This window comes from Eurytemora carolleeae, unplaced genomic scaffold (assembly GCF_000591075.1).
Source record: "Eurytemora carolleeae unplaced genomic scaffold, Eaff_2.0 scaffold111, whole genome shotgun sequence".
In the NCBI taxonomy this organism is placed as follows: Eukaryota; Metazoa; Arthropoda; class Copepoda; order Calanoida; family Temoridae; genus Eurytemora; species Eurytemora carolleeae.
In genome coordinates, this window is record NW_019396201.1 from 32529 (window position 1) to 50429 (window position 17901).

Sequence of the window (17901 nt, forward strand, 5' to 3'; positions counted from 1 at the left end):
CTTAATTTTAACCTATGCGTTCTTTGCTTTCAGACAAAATGGGAAAGGAAAAGAAGAAAAAGAAAGATAAAGACAGGGATAGGTCGGAATCCAGAGAGAGATCAGGGTCGCAGGATCGTGACCGATCGCGATCAAGGGACAAGAAAAAGAAAAGGAAGGAAAAACATCGCCATCATGATGCTTCAAGATCCCGAACGCGCGAGAAGGACCGATCCCGATCACGTGACAAAAAATCCGTCAAGAAAAAGAAATCTGAGCGGGAGCCTTCTAGAGATAAGGAAAAGCAGAAGCGATATCGATCAGACTCTCGGGATCGATCCAGATCAAGAGAGAAGATTCGAAAGGTGGAACGAGATCGAAGTAGATCCTGGGAAGGGAGAAGAAAGGATAAATATGAAGAGAAGGATGGAAGGAAAGAAGAAAGAAGGCGAGATGAGGAGAAGGAAGATTACAGGGAAGGGAGAAGGAAGGATAAATACGAAGAGAAGGATGGCTATAGGAGAGAAGAAAGAAGACGAGATGACGAGAAGGATGATTATCGGAAAGAGGAAAAAATGCGAAATGAGGAGAAGGATCGACGGAGAAACGAAGATCTAGAAAGACAACGACGTCGGGACGAAGATAGGGAACGAGAACGACGCCGTGATGAAAACCGGGCTCGGCAGCGTGAAGAGGAACGGGAGAAAGAGAGAAGGTTTGCAGAGGAGAAGAGAAGGAAGGAGGAAGAAGAGGAGAAGAATAGATGGAAGATAATGGAGGATAAGGTTCTCTCCGAGGACGAGGTAGCGGGAGAAGGGGAGGACTCTCAAGATCTAGAAAGGAGACGGCGTCTCAAGGAACCAACTTTATCCGATTTTTCTATTTAATTCCTGTTAATTTTGTAACCATTTTATATGTGATACACTGCGCCCTGATGGTGGTGTAAGGGTTTCACATTTGAACCCATTTCAGATCTTCTTGTAGGACTGTAAGCGTAATTTCAAGTGACCCTTCATGCAAAGATGACAATGCCCGATTCACAAGAGAATCCATCAAAGCGTTGTCTTAAATAGAATTAGTTGGCAATGTTGAGGATTTTGAAAATTGATTATTATGAACTGCGAGTTCTCTATGAAAGCGACTTGCGCATTTCTACCGCAGGAAACATAAAGAAATTATCAGAATTAAACTCTTTTAAACCTAGAAAAACGTTAACATCTTCCTCATTATTGATCAGATAAAGGTTTCAAGGGTACCGTTGTGAATCGGGTCTTGTCATCTTTGCATAGCGGGTCGCTTCAAATTTCGCTTAAAATCTCTTTTAATGGATTAAGGGGATTCTTTACTTAATTATTAATGATATTTCTTAAATGGTTGAATTCTGATCATTTTCAAGTTATTGTTTCTGCAGCACAACTCCGCAAATCTTATTCAAAGATAAAGCAAAATTTTGAATGTTCAATTTATTTTTAAGAAAAAAGCACATCTTCTTCATCCTTGAACATAAAAAAGATTTAAAGGACAAGGTTGTTAATCCCAAATGTCCAGACTAAAAATGTAGGGTCACTTGAAATTACGTCTACAGTCTCTTAATTAACTAAGATTTATTAACACAATGCAGACCTCTCAATATGTTTTTGGTAGTTTTTTTTATAAACATCTTACAATTATCGACCTTCAATTTGGTTCTTCCTATAAACATCTTATATTTATCAATGATTAAAAACATCTTCCAAAAAGTCCCCAGTAGGGCAGCTTAAAACAGCTTATATCTGGGGTTTGGAGGCTGAAACTGGCGTTCTGGCACAATGTCGGATGTCCACGCGGTGGTTAGTCATCAGGTTTATTTAAGTAAAAAGAAAAACTGAAAGTCATTAGATACATAAGCACATGTTTATTGTTTACACTAGAACGAAAATCATTAACTGCAAGTAAAACATCTTAACCACGGGCCGTAATTCCTTAGTCATATACTGTTTAAGTAAAGTTATCTCAGTACTTGATTCGGTAGGTTATTTGGATATCCCTGAAACTCTGATTTGATTTGATTTGTAAATAGCAAATGGCCACACTATAAATGTAGGATCACTTAAAATTACGTCTTCAGTCTGTGCGGTTGTGACTAGCCGTAGACCCGCATTTTTGCCCTTTATATATGTTTAAAAATTTTGATTTTTTTTTGGTGAAAACAGAAATTGTTATGAAATTGAACTATATTACACTAGCTGAAGGGCCCGGAGTTGCCCGTGGAAAAACAATTTCGATTATTTACCCAAAAGTGTCCACAAAAAAATTCAGCCCAATCGGTCCAGCCGTTTGGCCGGCTGTAGGCAACAAATATATATACGAATGTCTTGTTTTATTTTATAGATATATTTTTAATCATATTTTTAAAAGAGTCGAAAGATGTTGTTGGTTTAGCATTCTAAAAAGAGGAAAAGCAGAAATAAATACATTCAGAATTTTGTTTCCTTCCTATGGAGGGAAGCCTTAGCTACAGACGAAAAACCTAAGGTATTGTTTAAAAACATTCTTTTTTTGTTTAATTTTTAAGTAGGGACAGAGAATAGATTCAATACCTGTTTTGAAACCAATTTCAAAGAGCCAGCCTAAGTATGATTTATGTCTTATTTTAAAGAACAGTTTTATGTCAATTAAATACCTTTTTGACCTTTATTATGTTAATTTTGATATGATTTAAATAATTTTCCTTCCTATTTTTTATATCCCAAAATATTTTACAATTTACTTAATTGTTAAGATAATTTTTATTTCATGATCTCGTCGTTTACAAGTTAATCCAGAAGGGATGAGACTTCAGAGACGACTGTACGGATTTTTCCCTGCAACTTAAAACTTCTTTCTTTATTTGCTAAATAATTAAAGAAGACATTTAAAAATCACTTACAAGGCATATTTGAAGAGTTTCTAGTCGTCTTTACATTTTCATTCTGAGTGGATAATCCTGTAGATAAATTTAAAGATAATAAATGATTTTCTTTATAGTTTAAGTATGGGGGGGGGGGTTGAATTATTATCCCCAGTTGACAGTTCTTAGAATCTAGAATCTGCAGATACAGAAATCATGGATTATGTCTTGTCGTTAAGTTTAGGAAAATAATAGTAAATTTTTTTGGTGAAAAGAAATTATTTCTAAATTAAAATATCAATTGTCCTTTTCATCTATAGTTCCCAATGAAAAAAAGTTTAACGAATCACGAAAATAAAACATGTTCTAATGTATTTTTATTTCTCTAGTTTGAGTATAAAAAAGATGAAGATGGAGGCGGATACATTGTGAAACTGGATCTAGGTGGAGAAATTATAGAGGTAGGCTGGTCGCCGGTCGGTTCTGTCCTTCAGATTTTTGGTAACGCATTTTTTGGGTTTGACCATCAGATCTGTTGTTCGGTGGTTAGATTAACATACAGGGTGTCCCACGAAACATGACAGTAGCAAGACGAGTTGTAGGTTGCATTCGAGATAATTTGCATCATGAGGTCGTAAACTTGATTTCAAAAGTAAAAGTTAATATTTACAAAATACCCCTAGTTTTGGCATTTTCAAGATGTGGTCTACCTTTTTTGTGCTTTTTATAATACCGGAGATATGAAGAAATTCGTGTAGACTACGAGAATACTGTGGTTATTAGCCAGTAAAACCATCATTGAGGAAAGTTTGTACTGATTTTCTTAAAGGGACTGTAAGCGTAATTTCCAGTAATCCTCCATGCAGTGATGTCAATGCCCGATTTTCAAAGTACCTTTGAACCCTTTATCTGATCAATAATGTGGAAGATATTTTCGTTTTGGTTTGATTTGGAAGGTTTAAAAGTCTTCAAAAATTGAAAATTACCGGTTTTCAAAATTATGAATATTGATATATAATTCATACTTGATCAAAAGAAGCTTTTCAGGAATACTGTTGTGAATTGAATGTTGACAGAAGGTTTGCTCGGAGGGGGAAAAATGTTAACGAAAATGATTAAATTTTGGATTAAAAGTATCAAATATGAAAAAAAACTTGCCTGTTGAGGTTTAATCTTTTATCATTTCCCCCAGATCATCAAAAATCATTCCCCGTAGTGGAGAAGGGGGGGGGGGGTAAGAAACGGAATTCTTAAAATAATTATACTCCTGTCTACAGCACCATTTGTATTTGTCCAGGTGAAGGGTGAGAGTAAGAGTGAAGCTAAGGAATCAGCTGCTAAGCAGATGATGACACAGATTGGACCCTTCATAGAGGACTCAGAGTGGGAGAGAAGTGCTGCTGAGCTTAGAGCAGCTCTTCCAGAACAGTTTAAGGTATGAGCTAGAGGTTTCAGAGCTTAGAGCAGCTGCACCAGAACAGGTTAATGTAGGATCATAGACGTTTCAGAACTTAGAGCAGCTACTTTGATTAGTTTAAGGTAGGAGCATAGGGGTTTCAGAGCTTACAGCAGCTCTTCCAGAACAGTTTAAGTTAGGAGCAAGGAAGTTCAGAACTTAGAGCAGCTTCTCTCGATTAGCTTAAGGTAGGAGCATAGGAGTTTCAGAGCTTAGAGCAGCTGCACCAGAACAGGTTAAAGTAGGATCATAGAGGTATGTATCACAGCTTAGAGCAGCTGCACCAGAACAGGTTAAAGTAGGATCATAGTGGTATGTATCAGAGCTTAGAGCAGCTACACCAGAACAGGTTAAATTAGGATCATAGAGGTATGTATCAGAGCTTAGAGCAGCTACTCCAGAATAATGGAAGTCAGGATCATAGAGAGTTTTCCGAATTTAGAGCACAAAAAGAGAGAACTCAAAATATCCATAAAGAAATCCGAGTGTTCATAAGGAAATAAAATGGAATGCAGATAGCAGAAAATAAATATATTAAATTTAGAGTAAGTACTTATTCTTTCATTTTAGGATTGGGAAGACCCAATATTTGATGCAAGACATGTTCCGATGACAAATAAAGATGGAGAGCCATTAAAAGGTAATAAAAAAGACAATTTTGATTTAGATACTGATGAGGAATTTGTAGAAATATTTGAAAATATTTCTTGAAAAGTTGTTTACATGTTTTTATTTTCAATCTGGTTTGGTTCAACCTTCCACCAACTATAAAATGTACAATTCTACACATCTTTGTTTTGATCTCCTCCCACTTGCAGTACATTTGACGCATCAGATATTTCTTGGGGTTCTTACGATAGGTTCTGATATAATTTGATTCATAAATTGTGAGGTAGTCTAGATGGAGCCAGGCCATATGCTGCATTTTGATGCACTGCGCCCTGACGGCGGTTTGGGGGTTTCAAATCGGGTTAAGATCTTTCTACAGTTTAACCAAGAACTTCGGAAACATCGAAAAAATTTATAAAACATCGTCGTGACAGCTTTTTAATGGGTTTTATACTCTTATACATTATTCTCAGTAATGGTAAAAATAAATGAAAAAACATGGAATATGCGGGAACAGTTTCAAAAAGCTCAATACAATTATTCAATTACAAAACGAAATGACTGCAGCATTCCATTATTAGTAGGGGTAGAAGACAACATTTTTTAAATCTTAATGACTCTGTTTTGGGTTAAACTGAAACATTTCTTACTGCAGGTGAGATCGGAACACCTCAGTATGAGGTTGAAGTTAACTTTGGACCGATCACAGTGATCAGTATAACAGACAACCTGCACACCTCCCTTTCCTCCCTTGTTACACACTTCACATCCTTTCTGAGGACCAGGGACATCCCCGCCCTCCTTGAGGAGGTCAGGGACCCAAACCTCAGGGAGATGGAGGTCAATAAGGACCTTAACCAACCATATGTCCAGGTTCAATATAATATTTTTTTTAATCCTTTTTTACATAACTCTTAATGATTTTTTTATTTTTCATGCTCATTCTAATTTTTGTTAAATTGAAAAAATGTTTTTAAATAAATTCATAAGTCTAAATTAAATGGGGCAAAAACTGCAAAGGAACAAACTTAGTTTAATCTTTGTACCATGGTATCGTAGATCACCTTTGTTATTTAATTTCTGCAAGATGAAAAAGTCGAAAGATAACATTTTTTGTTCTTATTTTCAATACATATTTTATAGATAATATTTTGTAGAGCCCTGGTCTGGTGGATGTACGAATGGAAGGCAGGATATCGAAAATTATGAAAATTTTGAAACAAGACTTTTATTATATTTTAGCATTTTGATTAAGATTAACAAATTATAAATTTTCGATGTCTAGGCCCGAAGGGTCAAAATAATGACAAACATTTTCAAATTCTTCCTGCCGTTGATGTTTTTGTTATGCAGGTACTAAATTTATTGATTTTTATTGATTTATTTCTACCGTTTTCACGCCCATTGAATATATATTTTTTTAAAGTTTGAATACGTGAACAATGAGCATATTTTTATTGATAGCTTCATGTAAAATTGAAATGAGCGTGATTTTAATTGATAATCCAAGATTTTTTTAGAAATTAAACATAAAGGAAAATTCAACTTTCATTTGAATATTTTTAAGTTAAATCAAAATGAAAACAGAAAAATTAAAATTCTTTAATGATGGATTTTTAATTAATTGCTGCAGGAAAATCTGGCCAAGGGACGGTTCCCTCCAAACTACGGGTGTCGAGATATTTGGAATTGTATTAAACTGTTCTACTGTGCTCGCTGTCTAATTAGGTAGAAAATATCATCTTTGTTAGATAACTCAAACCTTCTGAACGTTTTTAAAACTGTCAATATGAGTCATATTTTGAATCTTCTAAAATTATTGAAAATATTGGTTTAATAGAAAATTGTGCCCTAAAATTGCATTTTTTTCACATAATTTTTTTCTTCATTTTAGTTTGACAGTTATCGCGGATTTGTTGATATCCAGCATCACGTATTTTAAAGATTTAGATTTTTTAACTTTTTTTTTAAGAACTTCTTTCATAAAAGTGACTAATTTGTAATAGGATCATTTCCGTCAAAAAAAAAAACGCCTTCTTTATGGGACATTACTGGTTCGAATTTGTGACCTCAAGCTCTTGAGAGATGAAAATAAGAGATGAAAATTTATCCAACAACAATGAAATTAAACATTTTCTTGTCCTTGTCAATAACTTTTCATTAAAAGAAGCTGAGATCAAAGACTTATTAGATTTCTAATCTTGCATGCAATTAGTTAAGTCTGACGTGGCACATGTTTAATTTGGTTTATAAAATTTGAAAAAAACAACCAAAGATTAATTTACCTCTAGGATGAACGGGACGGATACTCTAATGAACCATGTCCAAGGGATTAAACACTGGAGAAAGATTGGGAAAATATTCATTAATGAACAGCTGAGGGAAACCTTTAATCCTGTTGCTGATCCGTATGTACCCAAACCAGCTGACCAGGTACGGTGTCATGCATCAAGAGCCTAACCCTGCATGGAGAGCCTACCCCCTAGTGTTAACACCTTTTAAAAACAATTTTAAACTTCAACGGCAATGTTTAGACACTGATCGATAATGATTTATGTTTGGATTCGTATTACAAATTTTATTTCTCGAAGAAATAAAGAGTGTTTGATGATTTGAAAGGGAGACGACTTTTGCGAGGAAATAATTTTCTTTTGTGTTTTCCCTCCTAAATAAAACATTTAGAACTAAATGTGCATTTATTTATAAACTAATAATTTCAAATGTTTTAGAATTGCTTTTAATTGCGTTGAAATGATTAAAACACATAAAGGTAGGCTCTCCATGCAGGACAACGGATTTAATGCTTCTTAAGGGATTGTATTTAAAATATTCAAACCCTGTTGTTTTCAAGGAGAGTGAAGAGGAGAAAACGGAAAGGTTGGCCAGCATACCTAAACTTTGTGCTAACTGTGAAGAGGAGGATAAGGTAACATCCCCTCCAGCTTATAGATTTTACCTCAAGGATTCCCCCCTCCAGCTCCTAGATTTCACCCCACCCCTCTGACCCTCCCGCTTCTTGAGTATAATTCACCCCACCCCTCTGTCAAGGACTAGGAGACCCCTTCAGCGGAATTAACAGTTCGGTCCTGATCCCAGAAAGCTGCATCTTTCGACCATAATTTGACCAATCTTGCTTTTTCTTTTTTTAACTTTTTTGTCGGCATATGCGTTTTAAAGGAAAAAGTACCAAAGCGCTACTCCGTAAGTGATTATAGACCATAACCCGATTGAACTGAAATAGAAGAAACCAAACGCATCTCGGTTGGGTTCAGGGTGACCCCTCTGTCATGGTGTCCCCGCCCCCATGTCGGTCGCGAAATAGAAACTCCGTCTTAAAGGAAGGATGTCTTAAGCAATCCCTGCAAAGAATGACTTGATTTGAGTTTAACTTTAATCTATTAACGTGTACAAAAAAAACTGGCGGGAAAAAAACAATTTTTACAACTTTTTCCAAAGTTTTCTGATTAGACTTTGTTTAGATTGAACTTGGAACTGGGAGATGCAAGGAGTGTAACGAGTTTCTTTGTTCACCTTGCCAGGAGGCGCACAGGTAGTTCCTAATTGCGCAAATAAATTGGCCAACAAGTTTTCAATTGCGCAAATTTGCCAAAATATCACAATCGCAAAAATATTTAAAGGACCCTCATTTGAATTTTCCCTGGGTAAGCTGTAGTTTTCTGTAAAATTATGTTTTTGCGTTTGTACATTGTACATTTGTACAATGTACAATGTACATGACACTCGAATTCACCTCGGTTTCGATATTTTACTGGTCCGTCAGATCATGCTTGACATTTGAATAAACCGTTTTCCATTTTAATTTAGGAAAACTAGGTTGACAAAGACTCATGAAATTGAAGAGGATGTTCCATTGCCTCCCATCAAACATCCTAAACAGGTATTCTAATTTTATATAATTTTTGAAATGCAATTTTCTTCAAAGGCTGAATTTCGTGAACTAAGGTATATATCTGTCGTTTATTTTTAATATGCTTTGATCCGAGTTATGATCTTTTGAATAAACCGGTTGAGTTTAACACATTCTCTTATAACTCAATGGCTCAATTTGACAATTTTTAACTAATTAAAAATTGAATTACCTTAGCAAACAGTTTATTGATAGAATTTCTCTGTCAGAAGGGAATAAGATAAAGAAATTCCAGAAGAAATTCTGCGTTGAAGCATTTTTAGAATTGTTTTCCATATACTTAAATGTACAATTAACTGTTTCCATCTCTGAACCTTATATTTAGGATGAGGAGAAGGGGTTGAAGGTAGAGAAGGATAATGTTAAATATCTGATTGCTGTATACAGATCTTGTACTTACAAGTAAGTAGGCTTCCCAATTTATTACCGAGTATAAAAGAACATAGAGTGAAAAAGTTTTGAATACAAATTTTTTATTTAAATTATATTTAAGGCCAAAGAAAGAAGTTAAAGCGTTTGCACCTCCGCCTTTACAGTCCGGAGGCTTCCAGAACATGTATGAGGACGGACCTCCGGGAGAAGAGGCAGGAACCCAGGAAGGCGGAGGACAGGAAGGGTGGGACACTACACCGGAGGGAATGGGACAAATGGGACTGCCTCTGCAATCTGGACCTGTCGGAGGAAAAAATGGACAGTGGAACAACGCAGGAAATCAAGGTTGGAACAACGGTCAGGGACAAGAGGAGTGGGGACAGGAGCAGCAAGGATGGGGACAGGAGCAGCAAGGCTGGGAGGGACAAGGAATGCATCAAGATTGGGGTTGTGATGAATTTGGAAACCCGATAGGACCTATGGGAGGGCCGATGGGACCAATGGGAGGACCGATGGGACCAATGGGAGGACCGATGGGAGGACCAATGGGACAAATGGGTGGTCCAATGGGTCATTGGGGAGGGCCAATGGGACCAAATGGTCCGATGGGAGGTCCTATGGGACCAATGGGTCCGATGGGAGGTCCTATGGGACCAATGGGTCCGATGGGAGGTCCTATGGGACCAATGGGTCCGATGGGAGGTCCTATGGGAGGACCAATGGGAGGATGGGGTACAAGAGGTCGAGGTTGGGGAGGACCACGAGGTGGATTTGATCGTGGAGGATTCCGAGGACAATTTAATGGCGGAGGCTGGCGAGGTGGAGGCATGAGAGGCGGAGACGGAGGCTGGCGAGGCGGTCGAGGCGGATGGAACAACGGAGGAGGTCCAGGTTTTGATAATGGAGGATTTAGAGGTCGTGGCGGAGGATTCCGTGGCGGAATGCAAGAAAGCGGAATGCGAGGAAGAGGGGGCAGCAGAGGTGAGATGGGGCGCGGCGGAATATGTGTAGGAGGAGGAGGAGGGGAAGTAGGGGCGGAAAAACCATCTCTTGTCTACAACTCTAAAGGATATGGTTACAATGCTAATGCTGATGCTCTCGGAGAAAAGAAAAAGGCTGAGGTAATGAAAGAATACTAAAAGTCTACTAATCAATAAACTACATTATCAAATAGTTAACTTTAGTAATAAATTACAAATTAACAGTATCAGTGTTATTTATCGTTTGGTTCGTTTTTTAAAAACCTTTTATAAAAAACTTCCAAGATTTAAAATCTGTGTTATTGTTGAATTTGCTTTTATTAAATTTTGCCTTATTTTTATCCTAAAAAAACGTTGGTTCTTGGTTGTTTTTTTTTCATATGTTTTATGTCAGGGCCAAAAAGGAGGAACATATTTGCTATTTTTTAACAAAGCAAAAATTTTAACACTGAAAAAAAACTGTAGGAAAAAAACGCATCAGAAGCAAATCATCTTAAAGCACTTTTTATGGGGATAAGATTTGGTCTGGCCTACTGCAAAGAAAATAATGCTGAATAAATTCACTACTGCTGTGCCAAAAACATTCTAAAACATTTAATTTATTTTAGTTGAGAACAGATTTATCTAAGATTGCCGCTGGAGGCGACCTTGCAGTTGAAGAGGCAAAGAAGGTATTTTTTCAAGGATTTCTGACACACATGATTCCCGCATTTTTATTAAATGGAAAATAAAACTAATTTTAAGGGATGAATTTCCTTTGCTTTAAATAATTTTTAAAATATTTGCAGCCAGATTTAACAGCTGACTACAAAGAGGTGGGATCTAAGATAAAGTATCTTTTTAAGGGATAGTAGGGGAGGGTAGTGTATTTAAACATTATTACATAGCTTGGAAACCCAGCGTGGCCCAGCGGAGCCATAGTTAGTCCCACGGTTTACCCGCTCCTTGTCGTAAATTACGATTGAGGCAAATCGGTCCAGGGGTTCCTGAGTTATAATCGGACAAACAAACAATGATTTTTGAAGTAATTTGTTAGTGCAGGACTAGAGCTGAACGGGGCATCTGGCGCGGCGGGTTTAAGTTAAAATAAATGCTTTTTTTCCCTATGTAATAGGTCTTTCCCTCCCCCTCACCACCCCTCCACATAAACTCTTAGTTACGGGCCTGTGTTTTGGTAATTACTGAATGAAAGGAATTGAGGATACAATCAAGGAAGGGTAGAGTTAATGAATTAATTTGAATAGGGGTGAATATGAAGGATCGTAATTTGACAAATAAATATTTTCTTAAATATCAGTCATTATAAAGATGAACGTGCAGTTGATATGGACGTTATTGATTATGATATAATTTTTATCTAATAAATCATTTGTGGTTGAATTGGTTTAACTTTTATTGAGTCAATGTTTAAAAAGCGAATTAACTGATAGAATTGACAAATGTGGTGAGATGAAGTAATTTAAAATTGATTTATTAATTATATTTATCATTATTTTTAAGTGAGCATTTTTTGTTTAAACGCAAAACCAACAAGTTTGTTATGATTAAGTAATTTGTTGAGAATAGTTAAAACATTTTTAAAGGGAATGTAAACATAATTTCAAGTAATCCTCCAAGCAAAGATGACAAGGCAATGCCCAATTCAAAACGGTAACCTTAAAAGCTTTGTCTGATCAAGTCTGAATAAGATATCAATATTTTTGAAAATTAATTATTTTCAATGGTAATTTCTCTTCAAAAGTGACTTGCGCATTTTTACTGTAGTAAACCATATTTAGGAATTAACAGAAATTAACACTTTTAAATCTAGAAAAATTATAATATCTTCCACATTATTGTTTAGATAAAGTTTTCAAGGGTACTGTTGTAAATCGGGCATTGCCATCTTTGCATGGAGGGTAACATACATTTTCGCTTGCAGTCCTTTTAAGGATAATAAAATAATATAATATATAAAATAAGATCCTAAAATTATTTATTTTTTTAGGAAACATGTGACGAAGACGGAAATTTTGCGTACACTGGGATGTTAGGGAAGAGCGGATACTCAAATAAGGTAATCCTCATTTCAAATTCTGAATCCCAAATCCTGAATCCTATTATATTTTGCAAAAAAAGTATTGAAATTGTTATATTTCAATGACGTGGTCTCCTTTCAATATAAGGAGATATAAAGAAATTTGTTAATTCGCTAATTTGTTTTTAAAATTTTAAATCTGAACAAAATTCAAGTTACTTTTTTTATAGCACAAAAAGGCACACCACATTTTTGAAACACCAGGACTACAGGAATTTTGTGATAATTTTTTCTTACTTGTAAACTGCATGTTGAAATAATGCCGCAAATTAATGCATAAAAATGATTATCTTCAAGACACCTCTCTACTTTCATGTTTTGTGAAAAACAACATTCATATGGCATACATTTTTGAAGGGGTCTCGGCCTTGATTTCCTTGAAAGGATGGTTGATATTTTATTTATTTATTTATAAATAGCTTTATTTAGAACAATAAAGTGTTTGCAAAGTTTGCTGCACTACCTCCCCCCGGACACCACCTATATATAGTTTATTTAGAACAATAAAGTGGTTGCAAAGTTTGCTGCACTACCTCCCCCCGGACACCACCTATATATAGTTTATTTAGAACAATAAAGTGGTTGCAAAGTTTGCTGCACTACCTCCCCCCGGACACCACCTATATATAGTTTATTTAGAACAATAAAGTGGTTGCAAAGTTTGCTGCACTACCTCCCCCCGGACACCACCTGTGGGACAGTATTCCAGGAAATGAGAACAATTACGACCTCGATGGTGTTGAGGATGAACCAATCATTACCGGGATAGATACATCTATTGCTCATATAAAGGTAGGGGGACACATCTATATATTGCTCATATAAAGGTAGGGGGACACATCTATATATTGCTCATATAAAGGTAGGGGGACACATCTATATATTGCTCATATAAAGGTAGGGGGACACATCTATTTATTGCTCATAGAAAGGTAGGGGGACACATCTATATATTGCTCATATAAAGGTAGGAAAACATATCTATATATTGCTCATATAAAGGTAGCTATGGATAGATACATCTATTGCTCATATAAAGGTAGGGGGACACATCTATATATTGCTCATATAAAGGTAGGGGGACACATCTATATATTGCTCATATAAAGGTAGCTATGGATAGATACATCTATTGCTCATATAAAGGTAGGGAGACACATCTATATATTGCTCATATAAAGGTAGCGAGGGATAGATACATCTATTGCTCATATAAAGGTAGGGAGGCACATCTATATATTGCTCATATAAAGGTAGCGAGGGATAGATACATCTATTGCTCATATAAAGGTAGGGAGACACATCTATATATTGCTCATATAAAGGTAGGGAGACACATCTATTTATTGCTCATATAAAGGTAGCTAGGGATAGATACATCTATTGCTCATATAAAGGTAGCTAGGGATAGATACATCAATTGCTCATATAAAGGTAGGGAGTCACATCTATATATTGCTCATATAAAGGTAGGAAGACACATCTATATATATTACTCATTAAAAGGTAGCTAGGGATAGATACATCTATTGCTCATATAAAGGTAGCTAGGGATAGATACATCTATTGCTCATTTAAAGGTAGGAATAGATACATCTATTGCTCATATAAAGGTAGGGATAGATACATCTATTGCTCATATAAAGGTTGTGAAAGATACGTCTCATATAAAGGTAATCATCTATTGCCTACAAGTTACTTAAATGTAAAATAGATCATTCTTTAGCTTATACCTAGGGGCGGGCAAGGAGTCAGATGCACCACCCTTTCTCCTAAAAGGGGGTGCAATGAAAAATTCTCCACCCCCCCCCCTTTTATTAAATAAGATGCTTGGTATAATCTTCTTTTAAAAAATTTAGATATTACTATTTAAAGTTTTCAAAATTTGTTATCATTCTTTAATTGTATACTATAGATATAGTGTATATGATGTGTCTGAATAATTCTTTGCTAAAGCTGTTCGCTCAGACCAACCAAATTAAACATGATTTGAAAAATTTTTGTCCTGAAGTAAGATTTTTCAGAGTAAACTGGTTTGTTCTTTCGCTTATGTATTAAAAATTCAATTCTTTAAATTTTGCAGAAACATTGCCTCAGTTTCAATATTTTGTCCAGACAATTCAAAATCATTGAACATAAGTAGTAATATAAAATTTATCAATATTTTCTGTCTTACAATTTTGTAAATTTTAGCTAAAAGCTAAATTATTAAAATTTTCCTTATACCATACAAAACATCAAATTCAGGGAAAATCGAATTTTCACTGTAACATCAAGTTCAAGATGAAATTCCTAGTGTTGTTGACAAATCAGAAAGTAACCTACATAACATAAAATTTAAGCTAAAACTATTCGTTTTTATACCAAAATTATGGAAATTTGTTATGCAGGGGGGCTCTATCCCCTTGCAAACCCTAGCCTCGTTCAATACGTTTCACTCGGTGATTATGGGCCCATACTATAACATCCCTTTGTGCACCCCACATGGGAAAATCCTGGTTATGTGCCTGGGTTTATATATAATATATATATATACGTATCTATAATTACACTATAAGGTAGAAATATACACTTCTTTTGCTCATTCTAATATATGGATGGACACATCTATTACTTATAATAGTTTAATCTTATTTTGCTTGAGTATAGGATAGATCTTTCACTAAGAGATAGATTCATGAATTTCTCATATTAAGGTAGAATAGATACATTGCTATTGCTTACTTATGGATTAATCTATTGCTTATATAAAGGGAGGGAAAGAAACTTGTGTTGCTTACTTTAAGGTAGGAATATATATATTGCTTATATTAAGGAAGTAATAGAAGGATACACACATATATTGCCTTGCCCATATAAAGGTAGGAATCTATTGCGCATATTTTGGTAGATAAATATCTACCTATTTTTATCTATTAGATAGAAATATATGACATCTATTGTAAAGGCATGGATAGATACAACTAATGCTCATATAGAGATAGAGGTAGAGATATTTAGATAGTAGATACATTTATTGCTTTTTTAATGAACCTTTATATATATTTCAGAATTTTAGACCTTTATTTATAGAGCTCTTCCAAATTATTCAGAATTTTATGTTCAGAATTATGGCCCTCTGTCATATTTTTCAGAGTTATATGGAGGATAAAATATACATTTTCAGAATTAAATGGAGTATATAGTATATATTTTCAGAATTAAATGGAGTATATAATATACATTTTCAGAATTAAATGGAGTATATAATATATATTGTCAGAATTAAATGGAGTATATTATATATATTTTCAGAATTATGGCCCTCTGTCATATTTTTCAGAATTATATTGGGGATACAAAATATATGTTTTTAGAATTATATGGGGGATACAATATATATTTTCAGAATTATATGGGGGATACAATATATATTTTCAGAATTATATGGGGGATACAATATATATTTTCAGAATTAATTGGAGTATATAATATACATTTTCAGAATTAAATGGCGTATATAATATATAGTTTCAGAATTAAATGGAGTATATAATATATATTTTCAGAATTAAATGGAGTATATAATATATATTTTCAGAATTATGGCCCTCTGTCATATTTTTCCGAATTATATTGGGGATACAAAATATATGTTTTTAGAATTACCTCTGTCATATTATTAAGAATCATATAAGGGATGATAAAATAAATTTACTGAATCATAGAGTTATGACCCTCTTCTATATTTTACAGAATGATATCTCTTTTTCTCTAATTTTCAGAATTATCTATACAGCCTATTTTCAAGTCTTATGGCCTATGTTTTTTTATGCCATTAAATCCTTTTTTTGTATATTTATTTTTTTAGGCGGTCGGACAGAATTTTAGAGCTGATAAACGTGGAGTTAAGGTAGGAGGGTGAGGTAGGGAAAGAGGAGGTGGGAGGGGGGGAGTGGATATGAAAAGGGGAGTTTACTGGTTTTACCGGGGAAAGGGAGTATGAGCTGTGAACGGAATAAGTATGAGCTGTGAACGGAATAGTATGAGCTGTGAACGGAATGAGTATGAGCTGTGAACGGAATAAGTATGAGCTGTGAACGAAATGAGTATGAGCTGTGAACGGAATGAGTATGAGCTGTGAACGGAATAAGACATAAGTATGGGCTATAAACGGAATAAACTATTACATTAAAAACTCCGGTTTATTGAAGTAACAAACTGACTTCAAGGAAGCTAGAGTTGTACACTGTACAGTACATTTATAGCAGACAGACAACTAAAACGTGACAGTACGCCAAATGAATCCACCTTCTTTTGAGATTATTATACCCATCTCGATCCAATAAACTAGTTCGGTGTAGGTAAAAGAATAAAATTATGAACACACTCTTATCTATAATTACGTCATAATTGTACAAATAAGCATCCTTCAAAGTACTAAGTAAACAGAAAGTAAAACAAGTTTTTAGACGAGGGGGACGAAGGGGGAGGAAGAGGGAGGGAGGTGAGCTGAGAAATATTTTAGTACTACGTTGATACTGCAGTGAGAGGGGTATCATTAAAAAGAGGTGTAGTATTTATATACACACATTGAAAATGCATTTTTATCAATGGTTGGCATTTTGTAACACTTGGCTAGAACTGAGAGTGACAAGTAAGAATATAATTATTTTATTAACTAACTTTTTCACGACTGTAAACTATCGACAAACTGACTTTTTAATTTACCCAGTAAAATGTTCCATCATTGATGCACACAAGTAACCAAGCCTAAAATTCAGAAACCAGGCCACATAATTTATCATTTCTATTTTTGGTATTGGAAAAATCTCATTTTTTTATTCGTGTTTCTGTAGTAATCTATAGGCCTGGTAAAGGCTATACTATAATTGTTAACTCAAATCAATTTTTAATTAAAGGAATTTTGACAATGTGAATTACAGTGCTAACCTTAGATTGAGCAGTTTTACAACATTTTTTATGTCCGACAGAAATATATAGTCTGTAAAATCTACATAATTCTTTAATCATAAAGATAATTGTTGTGTTATTTTGATACAAAAAAATCTTCATGTTGGACAAACTTTAGTAAATGCAGAATCCAATGTGATTTGACTCGCCCTGTATTTTATATTAACTTATATAATCACGAAACCTCTCATTATTCTTGTTTTATAAATATAATATATCGTTTAAAGGGACTTCAGACGTAATTTGAAGCGACCCCATGCAGTGACATGCACAATTCACAACGGTACCATCTCGCTCTTTGTCTGATCAAGAAATCCTTATTTTTCTTTCTGAATTGTTTTATTTCAATGGTGGTTCTTGTCAAAGTGAAAGCGGATTCAGGATGCTGAGAAAATGTAGAAATTTTTGAGAATTTAGCACAACTAAATCCTCCTCATCATTACTCCGATGAAGGTTTAAAGGATGCTGTTGCAATTAGCAAATACCATACTTGAAATGGAAGGTCCCTATAAATTACGTCTACAGTCCCTTTACTATTAATATATTTAGCCATGCATAATGTGGAAGCGTGGAATGTGTAAGTTTGGAGATAGATGTATTTATAATCACGGAGAATCACATGGGAAGAGTAAATTTCAGGTAAATAGAAGAAACAGGGTACTCCCCCCCCACCAGCCC

The 17901-nt window shown here is 34.9% G+C and overlaps 1 protein-coding gene across 3 annotated transcripts in view; it reads left to right on the plus strand.

Annotated features, from left to right (window-relative positions):
* LOC111697968 (uncharacterized) overlaps positions 1–17901 on the plus strand; it is a 20459-nt gene continuing 2558 nt past the window's right edge. For 2 of the 3 annotated variants that reach the window (XM_023468158.1, XM_023468160.1), the window contains exons 1-21: positions 1–836; positions 2401–2493; positions 3238–3309; positions 4146–4283; positions 4875–4944; positions 5569–5786; positions 6071–6101; positions 6199–6266; positions 6547–6641; positions 7205–7346; positions 7765–7839; positions 8393–8463; positions 8739–8811; positions 9167–9243; positions 9335–10334; positions 10802–10864; positions 10982–11008; positions 12181–12249; positions 12910–13062; positions 16121–16162; positions 17773–17862. In XM_023468158.1, the coding sequence (XP_023323926.1) occupies positions 15–836; positions 2401–2493; positions 3238–3309; positions 4146–4283; positions 4875–4944; positions 5569–5786; positions 6071–6101; positions 6199–6266; positions 6547–6641; positions 7205–7346; positions 7765–7839; positions 8393–8463; positions 8739–8811; positions 9167–9243; positions 9335–10334; positions 10802–10864; positions 10982–11008; positions 12181–12249; positions 12910–13062; positions 16121–16162; positions 17773–17862 (3489 nt within the window). In that variant the 5' untranslated portion in view covers positions 1–14. The remainder of the gene's footprint in view (positions 837–2400; positions 2494–3237; positions 3310–4145; positions 4284–4874; positions 4945–5568; positions 5787–6070; positions 6102–6198; positions 6267–6546; positions 6642–7204; positions 7347–7764; positions 7840–8392; positions 8464–8738; positions 8812–9166; positions 9244–9334; positions 10335–10801; positions 10865–10981; positions 11009–12180; positions 12250–12909; positions 13063–16120; positions 16163–17772; positions 17863–17901) is intronic. The other variant, XM_023468159.1, reaches the window with a different exon arrangement.